Raw genomic sequence first — 17796 nt, forward strand, 5'->3', positions numbered from 1 at the left:
ATTTTTGGATCAAGTTCCCTTCCCCCTTCCTTCAGCAACTACAGCAAACATACCCACAGGGCACCGAGTACAGGGTTAGGCAAGGAGACCTCCTCTCCTCCTTGCCATTGGACACCCATCGGAAGTTATTTTGCCAAGTTCTCAAATTCAGACTTCTGCCTGGGGCAGGGTGTGGGGGTGCAGGGCTTGCTCAGCAAGTCACAAAAGGAGGGGAGGGTGAGTCACGCTTTGCATAGCAGACATGTTCGTCACTTTCCCACCAGCCATTTTCTCATGGACACACAGCAAAAATGAAGGGAAAAGTCAGGTCTAGGAAGAAGCGGTGGAGAAAGGAGGAAGCCATAGACACTTGTGTCTCTTCCCTCAGATGCACATGGTAGAAGAGCAGCAAACTGGGCCCCGGTGTAAAACACAAGGGACAAACTACATATTAAACACAAACAGGACAGCTCAGCCAACAGTGGCTGTTGCCTGCTTTTTCAGCACTCTTTAAAAATTGTATTTGGCATGCTATTTAGGCTATTTTATAATACATATATTACTTTGGATACATTTTTCATAGAAAAGCTACTTACATCTATTTGAAATCAATTCATAACTAGCCAACCCTTTGGGGAGAAATAAAAACACGTACAAGTGCAAGTCTGCTCCGGGAATGATCCATTTGCGCACAGGAGCAGAACATGTCTTGTGATATCTCCTCTCCAGATACCCACCTTGGAATGAGTTTATTCTCCCTTATGATGCTTCAAAGGCAATTCTGCCCTTGAGAGTATCTTTGGGACCTCATGGTGAAATGGAAGTGGAGCAGAGAAAAAGATACAGGGAACTGATTAAACAGCCCCTCCCCACACACTCACGGTTTCTCTGCCAAAGCAGATACACCATTTTTCAAAAGGCAGAAATCATTCATTTGGAATGTGTAGTTTGGCCTTAATCAGTTTACAATATTATAAAAGCAGGCTGGGTTTTGCTAATGGACATGCAGACACAATGATTCTCCTAAATAGGTATCAGTTCAGTGTGACAAACTGCCTACACAATTGCATGAGATGAATGCTCACATCTGTTTTGCATGCAAAGAGAAGCCACAGCCAACAGTATATTGTTTACACACGACAAAATAGGCATCACTCCAGAAGCTTGTCACACCTATAGGGTGCATGTGATACAACGTTTTCTCCATGTGTGTGCAAACCATGTATGAGAATTGCCAGAGGAGGAGGGGAGAGCTTCTAGAGTAAACCCAGAAGCCAAGGGAGCAAAACATGAGTAGAAAAGTCAATTAAAAAGGAATGTTGCCAGTAGGAAAATCCTAGAATGAGTCAAAGTCTCTGGAGTGACTGATGATCTCTGCAACTGCTGAAATTTTGCCTTTGCATGGACAATCAAGAACAAGAAAAGTCAATTTATACGTACTGTATTTTACATTTATTTGGGCACATTCCTCAAAATGTATCAAGTAGCAGATGGAAGTCTATGTCTACAATAAATATTCCTGCCTTTTGTCCTCTAGACAATTCCCTTTTCCTACATTTTTGCTCCCCAGGGATTATCAAGCAGAAAAGAACAGTCTTCTTTTCTCTGTGTTTCTTGTTAAGGTCCCTCCACACTCCACGGGCATAACTGAATACATCTGTAGATCAGGCAGTTCCATTATATTGGCTCAAACTATTGACTCATCCAACTCCGTATTGTCTAAACCAGGGATAAGCAGTCCGGTGCACTCCAGATGTTTTAGACTACAATTCCCGTAAGACTCAACCAGCCTGGCCAATGATCAGGGCTTATGAAAGTGTAGTCTAAAAAGTATGGCTGGTACCAGGTTGCCTACTCCAGGGTCACACTACCTGGCAAAGGGGACTGGCCTCACCTGGAGGTGTCAAAGTATGAACATACATGCAAAGCATGTATTCTACCACTGAATTGCAGCCTTTCCCCTGAAAAAGGGGTATTTCGATCAATTCCTTAACCAATACACCTTAACAATATGCCAGATTTCCTCTATCTAACTAGCTGCTTTCCTACCCCTATCCTCACCCTGACACAGATATAAGAGACAAGTGGGGAGGTGCCTTACTTCTGGTCCCAGATGATGAGATGGAAAAGGTACTTGTACACGTGAGCTTTTCTGGTCTGCAGGGGGCCCCCGAGCTCCTTGCCACCGTGGCTTAGCGAACAGGAGAGGTAGAAATCTTCATAGCTGAAAAAAGTAGGGGAAGGAAAGGCAAAATAGAAAAAGTCTTATTATTTTACAAAGCAAACCAGAATGGGAGTTTGTTTATTTATTTAGGACTTTTCTATGCAGTCATTTATTCTAGAGACTCTCATGAGAGTTTGCAATCCCTCAGGTTTGTCTCTGAGGGACTGGAAGCCCTGGCTAGAAGCAGTCTGATGCCATTTCTAGCTGCGGCCCCATAATAAACAGGAGAGACACTTGAAAGAAAGATCTTGGCTTGATTTGTTTCATGCTTGGCATCTGATCCACTTGTGATAATTGGTTTGAATCCCAAGCCTGGAAAAACCTGTGCAGTTTCCCATTCCCAAGTGGACTGAATGAATGACAGACAAACTCCATATGGTTCGGGTCCAGTTTATGATATGCACAAAGCAAGTCCATGCAGCCAGAAGTATTCTGCCTTGATGGAGGTTCCCCAAACCTCCACCCATCTCTATTTGAGATTCAGTAAAGTTCAAGTGTCCTTCAGAAGCCTTGTAAGATCTTATATCTGAGAGGCTCAAGAGAGAGGCTGTTGGGGATTAGCACCTGTTCTGTTTTAGCTGTTCCTATATAACTTTAACAGGTAAGTTAGGTTTGCATTTCAATCTGTTGTTAGTGACCCTGAAGCCATTAAGACCAAGTATGTACATCTGTAAGACCATACTCTTCCCTTGATCCCCACATCCATTCCATATCCTTTCCCTTTTTCTATTCTCTCCCTTGGGCTGTTGTTTTAACTGTGAGCCACTTGGGGCAGGAGACTGTTGTTTCATTATTGTAAAGCAGCTTGTACACGGATGGTGCAATGATAAGAATAAACATGCACATTTATTACAAGACCTTGCTTGTTCCTCCCATGCCAAGAATTACTTTGCTTCTGGCATAGGTACAAGTTATGCCCACTGTAAGTGCAACAGAAGGACACGGAATGGGGCCAATCCTAGATATCAGCATATTTTAATTTACGCGTAAAGCTCTTATATCCCATAACTAAGCCCTAGAAGAGACATACTGGCCTTTGCAGTGTGGGGAAGAGGGGAACAGACAAAACATTTGGGGATTTAGCCTGCTGTTTAAAAGCCTACCAGCTTCACTTGAACACATGACTAATATCTTGTGCTTGGGTAAAAGAGAAGGCAGAATCCAAGTAATCATAAATTATCAACAGCCTTGGCTCAGACTGAATAAGGTTAAGGATGGAAAAGGAGCTGTCAGTGCTGACCTCACATGCATTTCGATTAGACCATAATTCTGAGTTAGTTTTCCAGTTTACAACAATACTGTTTAATTCTTTAAGTACTGAATCCATTGAGAGCATATGAACCTTAGTTGCATCCTTTTGCTGATCCACCAGTCTCTCTTCCTCCTCTCTAATATGTGTGGGTGACCTTGTATGGGGAGCCACTGTCAAAATCCCAAGCTCAACAAACCCAAGCAGTGTGCGGATAGTAGCTTTCAGACCCAAAACTACCTGTTGCAACACATCCATATTATGAAAAATCTTTGCTATTTGTTCGGATTTCTAAAAAACCATCTCTTAACAGACTGTGCAATGCAGAGGCTTACATCTCAACATCCACTCAACTACTTCACCTGAATTCTTACTGAGTGTGTTTAATATTTCTTTATATGAGTTGGTACAGATTTTGACAGGAGATGAGCGGTCTGCCCTTTCTTCCAATACTGGATTAATTGACCAGTTAACTGGACAATTACATGACTAATATGCATGAGGAAATTGGGTGGATACTGTTTTCCTCTTCCAAATCTATCACTTTTTTTAGACAGATCTCTACAGGTTTGCAGACCAAAGGGTGCTCTACACGGAGGGCTCCTAGCCCCACCAATTGGAATGCATGGGGCAACTCTTCCATCTTTTTCTCTTTAATTGATTTTCCAAGTAGGAAAAAAGATCGAAGAGCAGATGGAAAAACCTGGGAGGATTTGATGAGCAAGACACTAACATCTGGACACCCATGGCAATATTCTGTGAAGAAGGCAGGGCGATGGCTGAATTAAAGCCCCTTCTCAAAGCTTTCAGAGATTCCCAGGGTTTGCCCCCTGACATGAAGCGATCATGGGAGCTTTGGATGAAGAAACCAATCATGTCCTTCTTTAAATTCAGGGCTCAAGGCAGGGTTGGAAGGCAGGCAAACCAATTTTTATCCACATTAAGTCCACTTTAATCAAACAGAAGCCTGATTTTAAAAAAAAACCCTTTGTCTCAGAATTCAAATCGGTTTCAACTGATCCAGAATCTGGATCAAGAGGGAGGGGAGGAGAGGTGAAAAAAGAGACAGCCTTTGCACAGGTTTTCACCCCACCAGAAGACCAAGTGTAAGGCACTTTCCCATCTTTTCAGAGATGCTCTATCCCTACTCCATTCCCAGCCAGCTGGATCGACATACGCCACTGAGAATGCCATCACACGGCACCCTGTCAGAAGGGCCGGGCCATGTGACAGGTGACAGGCGATGATGCTGGGAGGGTTACGGGGCAACAAAGGTCAGGACAGGCCTGGATTTCCCAGGCTACTGCCTTTGTTCAGAGTCACTCACACACTGGAATACATTAAGGGTGGGACAAAAGCAAGAAGTCCCTGGAGGGGTGGCCGCTAATGTTGCCATCTCTTCCCCAACAACCCCCCTTGCATGCTCCTGCTGCTGGGGGGGGGGGGATGTGGATTACCAATGGGTACCTCCCAGACATCGCCTCCCTGCCTTCAGTGAAACACAAACACACAAGCAAAGGCTTCTGACAAAGGAATGTCCCCTCCCTGCCCAGACTTCCTATTGTTTCAAGATCCATTAAGCAATTCCCCTTCACTGACACTCATTGGTTGAGGAGGCAGAAGCCCAGGCTAAGAAGCTGCCATCTGTCACTGTCTATGGGGCTGCGCCAGAAAGGCAGGGAGCCTTGGCCAAGGGGCTCTGCTGCTAGTCGCTGGAGTGTTCAGGGGGACCTTCAGAAACAGCACTGAGCAGAAGCAGAAAGTTGCACAGTCAGAGGCCCCAGTTCCCTCCAGCATCTGTCCTCGGGTCTTCACACCTCAGCCAGCCAGCCAGCCTGCCTCATTCCTTCAAGGGGAAATTCTTTAGAATACCAAGGCTTGTGCCTCGTTTTACTTTTTTATGCCTGCCTGCCTGAATTCTCAGTGCTCGTCAGTATTAAGGGAAAAGTGCTGGCATTAAATGGATGCAGCCGATCGATTAGCATCCCAACACAAACAGGGCAATGGAAATTCAAACTTTCATTTGGCCAGTGAAGGTTGATGCAGCCCCTCTTCACTGAGGTTGCGAGTCCAACACATCAGGCTAGGCAAAATGGATCTAACGCAATGTACCAATGATCTTTGCCAGGTTCCAGAGAAAATACTTTGCGGCTTACCTTGCAGCCCAGGTGATGGGTATGCGATGAGTGGCATAGACAGTAAAGGAAAGGGGGCAGGAGAGAAGCCGGGCCTCTTGGGAGAGATAATGCTTTCTGTTCCCATGTACCACCGTCTGGAAGTCTGCATTGAACGTGTTGCAGTAGAGTTCTACCAGATCCAAGATGGAGGCTGTCAAAGCCTCCACCACCTTTTCTGTAAGGGAGGGGATTGACAAGAAGCACTTCAGAATTCAGCAATATGCTCCTCTGAAACACAGATGCAGGACAGGCTTTCTGGCAACAGCTTGCTTGCTCGTTTGCTCCCCAGTGCTGCCAGCCTGCCACGGAAATTCTCAATGACTACTACAGTTCCCCTTAAGTAGCTGTTTGGCCCAGGCAACAAAATGGACAGTACCCCATATGACTTGCTCTGTGGGGCAAAATAGCAGAAACTGGGAGAGTTGGTTTCAACTGAGAATGGGAGCAGGGAAACAGGAGCCATAGCCCCAGTTATTAGATACCCAGCCAGCACCCTCTAGGCAGCTGCTTTAATCTCTCTCTCTCCCCCTCTCTCTCTCACACACACACACACACGGAGTTCCTCTTCCAGGATTTCCCACATTATGCCTAGTCTGACCCTCAAACATAATCCCTCAAGCTCATAAGACCAGCTAGCTGATTGGTAGTTTTGGAAATTTTCTCCCAGTTTATGTTTGAAGCAGAAGAAAAATGGAAAAGTCTGGTCCATAGCATTTTCTTTTCTAGGGAAGTTTTACCTAAATTAATCTGACTGTAGGTCCTAAAATTCCCAGTGACAGGCTATGCCAGCTGGGACTTGCCATCCATACATCTAGAGATCCCTGGGTTGGATAAGGCTGCTCTAGGGACTCATTTAAGCTAGATGCTCAAAAGGCTGCTGTTAATAATGCAGTTGCTGATGGTGATGAGTACAATAAATAGCTATCTGCAATAATTTAGTACTAGAAAATTGCTCTTGGGAGCAGTGGGACATAAAAAGCCTTCGAAACTCAGTAACAACAACAAAAATATAGGAGAGGGGAAATTATTACCTCTATTTTCCCTTATGGCCAAAACATTTGGATCCTGTTCAGGAAAGAAAAGCCAGCACAGAAATATTTTATAACAATCAGACAGAAATGGAAGCAATTCCCTGGGCCAACTAACTTATATAACATGCATTAATGTGTTTCCACTCCCAGCAGTTCACCCCCATCCAAATGAGGAAGCATAGCTACATTTCCCTGACTTTTTAGGAATTCTAATGGTAAAACTTTCATTTGGAATTGAGAAAGATATGAGCTGCAGAAAAGGCCATGCATTGTTGAAATACAGCCTACTTTTGAGAAACACTGACTGAATGTACCAGCTTATCCTCACAAAAATATACGATCTTGAAAGAAGTTGTGCTGGATCAGATGAAAGGCCTGTTTAATCCAGCATCCGCTTCACAAAGTGACCAACCAGATGCCTTTGGGAAGCCCACAAAACTGTGAATGCAACAGCACCCTTCCGCTCATGGTTTCCAGCATCTGGTATTGAGAAATATACTGTCTCATTACTGGAGATAATATAGGGCCATCACTGCAATAGCAGAGATAATATAGGGCCTGCACTGCCTCATGCTGCCATCCAGTGTGTGTCATACAGGGGAAAAAGTCTTACATCTCCCAGATTGCCCCAGCCAGCACAGCTGGGAGGTGTAGGACTTTCCTTCCATCTAAACATGCAGAGGATTGTGCCCTTATCCTCAGAGTGAATGGGGTGGTTTCTGACCCACAGATAAAAGCTATTCCACTTTAGCCAACTCTTGGTTCAGAACTAAACTAGGATTAGAGAGACGAGTATGTGTTTTGCTCTTGTTCTAACTATTCATTGGTTCTTCTTCTCTTGACTTGTTCTTCAGCCAGCTTTGGCTTGGCCCTTCTCACAAATGTTTACTTTAGCAAGGCAAACAAACAAGGCAACCCTATGCTTTTTTCCTCAAAAGTAAGTCCCCCTGTGTTCAGGGAGATTTACTTTTGGGCAGGTGTGCTTAAGATTGCTGTTTCTGCTCCTCAAACCACTCATATCTCCTTCACAGTCTCCAGCTCAGTGTAGTCACTGTGTTTACCACCTGTGTTCAGAGTGAAATGTGTTAAAGGTATGGCATTCTGAACTTTAAACTACAGTCTGTAAACCATTAACTGTGAAGCAGCACAACTGAATTCAATAAAATTTCTTCAGAATAAGTGACTTGGAGACTTTGACCAAACCCACACAAAGGCCATCACAATCCTCTACACAAACCCAGGGCTCAATTATTCGATAATCTTTAAAATATGTATCCTGCATGTATCTGAAAGGAAACTAGTCATTAAGCTATTAAAATCCTATTAACTATTAGTCATAAAATTATTAAAAAGTCATGCATAAAATATCTCATGAATGTATATGCAAAATCCACTAAAATTTTTCCAATTGAAGTTTGATTTCAGAAAATAACATTGATTGAAAAATCCAGCTAGGACATGACATGCTTTCCGAAAAAAGGAAGCGTCTTGAATTGTTGTCTGAATACAAGGAGCGAAGGGCTCCGAGAGTTCCAAAGAGTTGGGACCACCCCAGAAGATGTTCCATTTGAGGCAGACCTTGCTGAGACTGCACTGGAAAAGCCACCATTTGGGAATCAACATTCCCGACAGGATGCATGACCACCAGTAACACAGTTCAAGAGAAATTTTGCATATTAGATATAATGTGCACTTGCTGTCTCTTCTTCCTCAGCTATTTCCTGACTGAAATGCCTACTCCTTACCTTCTGGATTTTGGGCTGCATGCGAGATGGACAGGGTGGCAGCTGATTCAAGGCTCCTGTGATCTCCTGGGACTCTACAGCAGCCAAAGCATTGCAAATGGCCATGACAGACTGGATTACCCGTTCTGCCTTCGGCTGGAAGTCTCCCTGCAGGAAGCATCGAAGAAAGTCTCATGACTCTAGGTAAGTACAGAGACAGCAACTCAGGGCCAAATTACACACAAGGATAAATGTGCCTCTGCCTTTAATGTACAGGTCTCTGAAATTGCAAACAGTATCAGATAGATGAATAATATGCCCTCAGGATCTTAGCAGGGGAAAGTGACGTATTCTCTCTTCCTGTGGTCCTGAAAGATACCCTCCTCTAAAGCTGGTCCTTGCTCTGGGTGAAAACCCCGACTGATCCAGGGTTATTCCAGGCCCAGGCCCCATGGTGAGGCCAGCTGGCCAAGCACAAGAGAGAGCAGCTGGCTGGCCCATAGGCCAAGTGGGTGGGTGGGCAGCTAGGCAAGGCTTCCACAATCACTGCCACTTGTGGTAAGTAGCAGCACAGCTGCCAGGTGCCCTTCAGCAAACGCCACAGCAGGAGGAGGACTGATGGAGCTCTCCAGAACCTCTGCTGAAGATCGTAAGGAGGCAGTGGTGGGCCCTCCAGGCAGGGGAGGGGAGGGGAGGGAAGAGCAGTGCTATCTACACCCTTCCCACTCAGCTGCCTGCTGTGAGCACATCAGTCTGTGCAATGGTAGGTCTGGTCCTGCATGGATCCCCCTCAGGATCAGCCCCACCTCTCTGCTGATAGTTGCATGCTTTTAAAACCTGCGTGTTAGATGAAAAGTACCATTGACTGTCATGTCTAGTTTGGCCCTGAGCCTTGTTCGCTGCTGAGTACCTCAGGCACAGGTAGGTTAATTGGAAACACCCTTCAAAAGTATGTATGGATAAGGGAAGGCCATCACAAAGAGACACAAAGAGAAAATCGCACACTTTGCATTTCATAGAACACTGCAGAAAGCAATGCTACTGTGCCTAATTCCAACTCTGATTTTATCATAGTATTGGGAAAATTGATATAGTTTACAGGATTCCCTTTGACACTTGAATGATACTGTGGTTGTTTATCAACACTAGCAGGAACTGTCAAGTAGGGGAAGAAAAGTACAAGGAAATGCTACACGTAGCTAACACTACGTGAAAGTAAACGAGGGCAGCGATGACACTGCAAACCCGCTCATAAACCTTTTACTACTTGCATACCTTTGACTACAGCTGACCCTTGCCACTTAAACATGCCACTTCTTCCCTTTCCTCTTCCTAAATGAGGCTTGCCAAGCCAGATGAGTGATGTCTCTGCAGACATCTCAGCCAACTGCAGTTGATATAAGAGAGCCGCTCAACGAATTATGAGAGATTTTTCATGCTGTTTATTGCCTGAACTCAACCAAAGGTGAGAAGAGCTCAGTGGGACATAGTCTTTATTCACCATATTTATATGTTAGCTTTCATCTCTGTGGCTAAGACCAACACAACAGGATAAGGAGAAATAGTTCAAGCTTCTCTGTTGAGTTGAAGCATGTCTTAATGGCAAACCCAAGTTTCCTGGATCCTAGGGAGCCATTGCCATCGCCTTCCACCAATATAATTCCAGTCTTGGTGCCTCAGATTATACAGGTGGAACTGCCACTAAGGGGTGCTGTTGTTCACTGCACACAAAGTGTACTGCAAACAGGTAGTCCATTGGATGAGATCCGGCTTGTAGGTGGTGGGGGACACATCATTTGAAAGCTCAGAAAGTGTGGAAGGGCAGAATTACAATTCATCACCTCCACTGTGCAGCATTTATGAGAATGATCCAACTCAGTAATGCATGTAATAAGCCTAGAAAATGCCTCCATGGCCTCACAGAAAGGAATACAAACAAATGAGAAGCCAAAAAAGGAGGGGGGGATGCAGAGTTCTTCAAAGTATAGAAACACTGCTGCCTGGCAACTGGATCACCCTCGTGGACAATGTTTGAGATTTTAACAAGCACAGCCCATGTATGTATTTTTTTTCTCCTGACAAAAAGCCGTATGTTCTAACAACTTGCCTTCTCAAAAACTCAAAGCTGTTAAAAAAGTCAAACCTACAATTATATATCAGAGAACTATATTCTACTTCCCTGCCATTTTCTGAATAACCTTTTATAAGTCACCTCTCTCTCTCTCTCTCTCTCTCTCTCTCTCTCTCACACACACACACACACACACACACACACTCCTCGTTCTATAAGAATGGTGCTTGACCTTGAGGTGGTTTTCTCATGTGAATATTAAGTTAGTTCTTGCTAAAATCAGTTTCGTGCCTCCTCTTCCAATTTAGCAAGCATCAGAATTCCCAACAACTTAAGTGTTAACATGATTATCGCAGCCTGGATTTCATTCATTTCATTCCCCTTCTGACTTTGTTGCTAAGTTTTTTCCTCCCTTTCCCTACATTCATGTGTACATGTATCTGCCAATTCAAAATGATATTCTGTGCATTTGTGGATGTGATTTTAGCTCATGAAAACTTTTGACATAATATCTTTGTCAATCGTTACACTACCATAAAGGCATTTTGACTCTACAGAGCTGAGACCTATTGAGTGCAATGCAACTACACCCAGGAAATTGTTCATAGGGTTACATCATTCAGGGGTTCTCACAAAAACAGAGAGGATCAAAGGCAATTCTAACCTCATAAATGAGAAAACAAGGGAGGTTTGAATACGTATTATTCCTATACTGCCAGCTGGGGTTCAGGTCATTCAAGTAGAACATAATTCTGTTCCCGATGGAAATATAAAGGTTTACTCTCAGTACTAGCCAGATAAATTAATTTCAAATGTATTCATTTAAGCAGGCTATAAAAGTCTCCTACTTAGGTCTCACCAACTCTTGTTTCTTTACTTATAATATCTTAATCACACTTTCTAATCTCTGTATTGAGAGCTAAATAATTTAGAAGTTTCTAAATGAAAAAAGGAGTTCTTTCCCTGCATGAATCCTAATGCCCTTTCCAAGCACCAGGAACTTAACCTTCTAAGAGGTCTTATGAAGGCAGGCAAAAATAATTAAAAAAAAACATGTTTTTATTGTATTTATCACAAGGAAAGGGAAACTGAAACAAAGAGTGGATATGCTGCGTAGGAACTTGCTATCAAAAGCTGATGAAAATGCCAAGAACAGAACTTGTGAATCACTTCACTGCACCCAGTTCATTTCTGCTCTGACTGATAGCTCATGTTGTTCCATAGTTCGGCCTCCTGGCTTCATTCCCAAACACACTTGGGTCTGGCAGTCCTTGCCTTATGTTGGTAAAAATGAGTCCCAAGAGGGATTCGAGACTGGAATGAGGAAGTGGAGAAGCAAGCAAAAATGAGTTAACTGTCAGGTGCGTTGTGACAAACAAGATTCAAGTAATTTATTTTATGGGCAGGTCTGGCCCCAGTGAATCTGCATTAGAAAAATAAAACCTCCCATGAGTTTGAAGCAGGTAATAAAACCATACACAAGCAATGGGATAAGGAAAGGGCCTGAATGGAACTGTAGCAAAAAAATAATAAAAATAAAAATAAATGGCTGTAACATATTTGTACCCTAACCTATATTGTCATATTCAGATCAGATTCCATTTTGGAGAAGCTCCTGGGGGTACATTCCATTCATGACTGGGATCAAAGGCAAAAGGAACAAGGCCAAATTAATGAAAATAACAGCATAATGTTTAGTTTAAAGCTCTTATTCTCTTACAGCCTAAGCTTTAAGAGAAGCATTTCCCTCATTTTTTGAATGGGGAAAAAACGGTGCAAAGACCAGGCCAGCACCCAATGACTGGCAGTCATGGATTTAGCCCCAGGCGGAAGTTTTGCACCCCTGCTTTACCTAGCAGGATTACACAATGTAGCGACATTATTTTCAGCCTCTTCAGAAGCACCTGTGAAGCACAAGGAAGCACCTGAGGTTTTGTATTGCCATCTACTATGGAAGCTTATACCACAGACAGTACAGGCAAAGCGACTGTGAAACCCAAAGCCTCTTATCTTGCAACTACTAATGCAGACAATTTGAATAAAGCTATAGCAGAAAGTAGAAGTTGTGGTCCAGAGAATGTAAAGAAATGATTCAAGATATGTGAACAAAACAGTTTATGATGAAAAAATCGGTGATTTGGAAAAATAGTGTAGGGTTACCAGGTTTCCCATCACAATATCTTTAGGGTGGAAGTTATTTCATATCCTAAGGATGGCAAAGGTGTAATATTTACATTTATTAATATTCACCAACATAAAAGATGCTCATGCATTCCCCCAACCCTGCATACCACACACAGAAGTTCTGTGCCTTGTTTTAGATACATTAAAGAGTATTCCTTTAGGTAAGTCTGAAACCAGGTTTGGTAGGACCATCAGTACTCATCCTCTATGCTGTGTTCTTTGGTGATAGCAGCTGTAGCAGCCAGGTCCCATGAAGCCCATGTCTTGGCTGGAAGTGAATCTGCCCCACTCCCCTTACCCTGAGAAAGGCAAGTGCAATAGCAGCGAAAATGCCAGTCTGTCCACTAAATGAGCCACCTGCCATTTTAATTATCCCACAATGCCCTAATAGCAGTAGTGCTGAGCTCCTTCCCACAAGAGTGGCAATAAGGCCCCACTAAACCAGTTGTTGGCTTTGCCAACCCCAGATACCATGTTTTACCGTCCTGTTCCAACCACCACAGCATTAATCCCAACATTCTTCTCACCTCAGCTGCAAGGAATGCATCAACCTCATTGTGGAAAGTATCAAACAGAAGGCTCAGCGCTTGCCTATTGGGAGAAACAATAGCAATACAAACAAGCTGAGCAGCAAAAGTGAAAATGAGAGGTTCTACTGGCAGCATATGGAGGATCTGATTTTGCTAAGATTACCAGACAGTCCAGGACCATTTGTCCATCTAGCTCTGAATTGTCCACCCAAGCATTGTTGAACCTCATTTAGCCTGAGGGCCAAATGCCATCTGAAGAAAGTTCTCAAGGGCCACATTCCATTGGTGGCAAGGGCTGAAGGCAGACTGGGTGCATCCAAAGTATCAGCATATTTTAGCTTAAAGCTCTCACTGCTTGCAACTAAGTCTTAGTAGAAGGCAAATCAACCTTCTGCAATGGGAGCGAGGGGAAAGGACATATAAACGCCAGGAAAACACCAAAAGATTGATTGGGGGGACAAGATTGTGGGGCCTAGGGAATCCCAGAGGGCCAGACGGGAACCCAAGGCAGGCCAGATTTGGCCTATGGACCTAAGGTTCAACACTTCTGGTCTAACCTTAGTGGCCCCTCAGGGTCCCAGATGGGATTCATCTGAGTTCTAATTAGAGATCCCAAGGGTTGAACCTAGGAGTGTTTGCATTCTGTATTTCTCTACTGACCTACAATCCTTCCTCAAAAGGCCCAAGTGGTATTCGGCTGGTCTAAATCAAGAACTCCAGTGCTGCATCCATTTAAGTTTTTCTTTATTTGGTACTAACTTGCATATTCCAAGGAAGCAGTACATATGTTCTCCTCCTTCCCTGGGTATTCATCTTTACCTGGTGATGGTCTGTTTAATCGGCCTCTCCTGGAGGTGAATATAGTGGTTGAGTGTTGAAGAACTCTGATCATCATTCACCTGCATATGGGAAAACAGTTTCTCAAATATATCCAATCTATTCCTGTAAGGCCTGATGAGGCAGGCTGGTGCCAAGCTAGCAGGATCCACACTAGAAAATCAGACTTGGAACTCTGGAGTAGGCAAGCTGAGCCAACCACAGGACCAGATGTCTTAAGATGCCAAGAAGATCATATTCTCAGGATTTGCAGAGCAGAATGGCTCTTGGCTCTTCTTGGTGCCTTGACAGGCAAGGCAGCTTGAGTCACTTTGCAAGTACTTGCAGGACTAGTTTGAGGGCTGTAAATGCTTGGAAATCATGGGAGCCAGCTTAAATTTACAAGAAGTGCTATAAAGGTGAAGCAGTCCTACTTAGTGAGTCATTGTGGTGGTAACTTTGTGTTCCTGAACTGTCGTCTGCCTTCAGTACTTCTTGCCTTGCTGCTGGTTCTACCTTTGCCAAGTATCTGATTCTTCTCTGGTCCTGACCTTGCCTTCGCTCTGCTTCTGCCATGCTTTGTTCCAATATGATCTTGGCTTGTTCCTGGTTTTGGCTTTGCTTTCGTTAGGTATCTGACCCTTGCTAGTTCCTGACTGGATATCAGACATTCACTTGTTCCTGGCTTTGCCTCTAGTCTCTCCATGCTGGTATCTGATGCTTGTTTGTTGCTTTCCCTTTACTACTGGTCCTGCCATGCTTTGCCTTGTATCTGACCCTTCTCAGTTCACGCCTCTGCCTGCACTTCCGGTCGTGCTTTGTCTTGCCAGTTATCTGATGCTTGCCTGTTCCTCTCTGTCTTTTAACCTGTCACATAAGAATGGTAACTGACCCTCACGTATCCTTGATTTCATCCTTGCCTCTGGTCTAGCCTCACCTCGCCAGTATCAGACCTGTGCTTGCACCCATCTTTGTCCTTGGCTCTTGTCCTAGCACATCTCACCAAGACCGCCATCCATCTCCATCTTCCCTGGCACTTGTGTTCCTTTCACAAATCCCTGCCACATACACCCCAGAACTGACAATTCTAAGCTCTGCTGTATGGAAACAGTAAGATGCTGGATCTCCTATTCAACGCAAGTGCAGAGGCATAAAGGACAGGGCTCCACTCATTTGCACTAGGAGCCAGCAGTGCAGAAGTGCTTCCCAACAGGTGTTTTCAGAGTGAGGAGGTATAAGGGGCAGTGTCTATATGGACCAGGCCTGGGAGCAGCAGCAACAGAATTTCCCTGTGTGCATATAATCAAACAGGGTCTGGCTTGCCTTACACATAGTGCCTCCGTAGCTGTTGCAGTGCAAACCAATATTTTTACTTCAGCCAGGTACAGGAATAAATCTGCCTGTCCAAAAGAGGAATTATTTTCAACTGTAGATCAGGCAGCAAATATTGCTTACCCCCACCCATCCCAAGATTTTTTCCCCCTTTGTTCCTTTCCATATATCACTATAGCCAATAGAATTCTTTGGTGTCAGATTTGCTCTCAGGCTATATGTGAAGTATTGCCACCTCTACCATTTTCCATTAAGAAAGAAAAAAATAAAATAAAAATACTCTCTGGGGCAGCCCTAAACCAGACAGCATTGTTGGGAACAGCAGGTACAAATGTTGCTCTGTGGCCAGTGCGGAATGCAAACACCAAATCCCAATGCGGATAAAACAAGGAACTAGCATTGGCAAGGTGCGATCATCTCCTCTTAATAAGACAAGCATAACATGATCAACACTGGAGCACAGCTCCCATGTGCAAGGATTTTCTTCTCACCCATGCGCCAACAACTGCCTTACTTTCCTAACTCATCGCCCTCCAAATTTCTTGGATGGCAATGCTTATCTTCTTCATCCAATAGGCTGTGGGTGATGGGAGTTGCCATCATATCAGCAACCTTGGATGGATGAAACATGCTCCTTGTGCATTAGCAATAGCAGAAATTTCACCCATCTAGAAGGCACTGCCTCTGTCTGCATGTGCTTTGGTGTTCACTGGCAAGTAGGTATTTACCGTTCTAGCCAAATTGCTGCGCACAGCTTTCCGCTCCATCAGCTGCAGCCGGATGTCGATATCAAACTTCCTGCAGTGCTGGATGTATTCATGACTTCCCAGTGGGTGTTTGCTGGAAGGATACAAACAAAAAAGTATAACTGAAAGGCTTCTATCATGTGTTATATTGAAGCTAATCCAGGCAGGAAGGATCTGTAAAATCACTGCTCAAAAGGAGATTCTTACATTTAGCATAGAACAGGAATTTAGATTCTGCAACTGCTTCAGCATGGAGACCTTGAGCTAACCATGTAATGTTAATATCCTTTAGTTTTTCTCTCTGAGAAATGGCTGTTTGCAGATTTGATAACATCTGCTTCCCTGTGCAATGTAAAAAAGGTAATCACTCAAGAACTTTACAATGAATGCTTTGCAAACTTCAAAAATGCCAAAGAATGAAAAGCACACCAGATAACCAACAGGTGGGTAAAAATAAAAGGATGGAAGAAAAACGGTTTTAAACTGTTTTTTTCTACGTGTTGATTTACAATAAATACATTCTAAATTTGAGCAGCCATTTAAAAACATGATATTGAACTGAAACACCTTTGGGAAGTAGATTAGCCAAACCATGGCATGGCTTCCTCACTGTTCCTAACCGCACTGCAACCTCTTTGTAATGTATAATCTCTCATAACAGCCTATTAAAACCCACATACATCCACTAGAAACGCAAACCCAGATTGTAAAGCCCTGGAGCCAAAAGCTGTCCGTGATCATGAGGAGACGTGCCAATGGAAAGAGCAGTGCTAGGGTGAAGGGCAGGTGAAAGGGAAGGCCGGCCCTTTCACCTGCCCATCCGCCCATCCAAGAGGAAAGATCTGTTCTTATCTGTGTCAAGCCTACATCCTGGCCTCAACCAGCACAGCTGCCAATTCACAAGAAAATCATTTTCAGAGGCAGGAGAGAGGGAAGTGGGAGGGTGCTCTGTTTTTTAAAGGAAGAAAGAAAAGTAGAGTAAAACAAAACCTCAAAGGCTGGAAAAGGGAGATTACAAAAAAGGGGGAGAGGAGGGCTGGAGTGCCATAGCTCAGTTTCAATGGGAAGGCTTTGCATTTATTTTCAGGAAGGGCTGCAAGGTCTTTTTATGTGGGTTGGCTTGTAATGGCATTCTGCAAACTGGTGTCACTTTCATTCTGATAACAAGCTTTATTGTTTTAAAAGGCATTTGACTACATTTTGATATTACCAGTGTTCACAGTTCTATGCACTGGGGAGGGGAAGGCCAAGCTAGAAGTCAGTTCAACTAAAATCTAAGGAACAAATAGTGTGGTCACTTATGGAAGGCCAAAGAGAACAGCATCATCAAAAAAGACATCAAAAGACTGTGCCTGTTTGCATAGAAGTAACATCAGGCGATTCATCTTTAGACATGCAAATTTAGAAATGCAGCTGTTTGCACCACAGTGTGGGAACCTGTGACCAAGTGACCTGTGTGCCTGGATGTTCAGTGTGCCATGCTGGTAGTAGCTGTTGCTGGGCTACAGTTCTTCATCATTACACCGGACCTTGACTGAACAACACTTCCAGCAGACATGTTTAAACCAAGCCCAGCCTCTGGCAGCCCTTCAAATACAGCACTGTCAGATGGACAGGAATAAGTGCAGCATTCCAGACTGGCCACGATTCCCATGTATTACCTCCATTTTCAGAGGTGTTTTGTTGGGACATCAAAGGAGGGATGCAGCTACGCTCTTCCACTTGGGCTTCCC

The 17796-nt window shown here is 43.9% G+C and overlaps 1 protein-coding gene across 4 annotated transcripts in view; it reads right to left on the reverse strand.

The window, feature by feature from the left end:
• Nucleotides 1–17796, reverse strand: part of PIK3C2B (phosphatidylinositol-4-phosphate 3-kinase catalytic subunit type 2 beta) — a 106524-nt gene that overhangs the window by 36501 nt on the left and 52227 nt on the right. For 3 of the 4 annotated variants that reach the window (XM_044445606.1, XM_044445621.1, XM_044445630.1), the window contains 7 exons: nt 16046–16157; nt 13989–14068; nt 13167–13230; nt 8406–8552; nt 6661–6694; nt 5609–5804; nt 2081–2203 (listed from right to left, as the gene is read on the reverse strand). In XM_044445606.1, the coding sequence (XP_044301541.1) occupies nt 2081–2203; nt 5609–5804; nt 6661–6694; nt 8406–8552; nt 13167–13230; nt 13989–14068; nt 16046–16157 (756 nt within the window). The remainder of the gene's footprint in view (nt 1–2080; nt 2204–5608; nt 5805–6660; nt 6695–8405; nt 8553–13166; nt 13231–13988; nt 14069–16045; nt 16158–17796) is intronic. The other variant, XM_044445613.1, reaches the window with a different exon arrangement.

Source organism: Varanus komodoensis, unplaced genomic scaffold (assembly GCF_004798865.1).
Source record: "Varanus komodoensis strain SLA01 unplaced genomic scaffold, ASM479886v1 scaffold1, whole genome shotgun sequence".
Classification (NCBI taxonomy): Eukaryota; Metazoa; Chordata; class Lepidosauria; order Squamata; family Varanidae; genus Varanus; species Varanus komodoensis.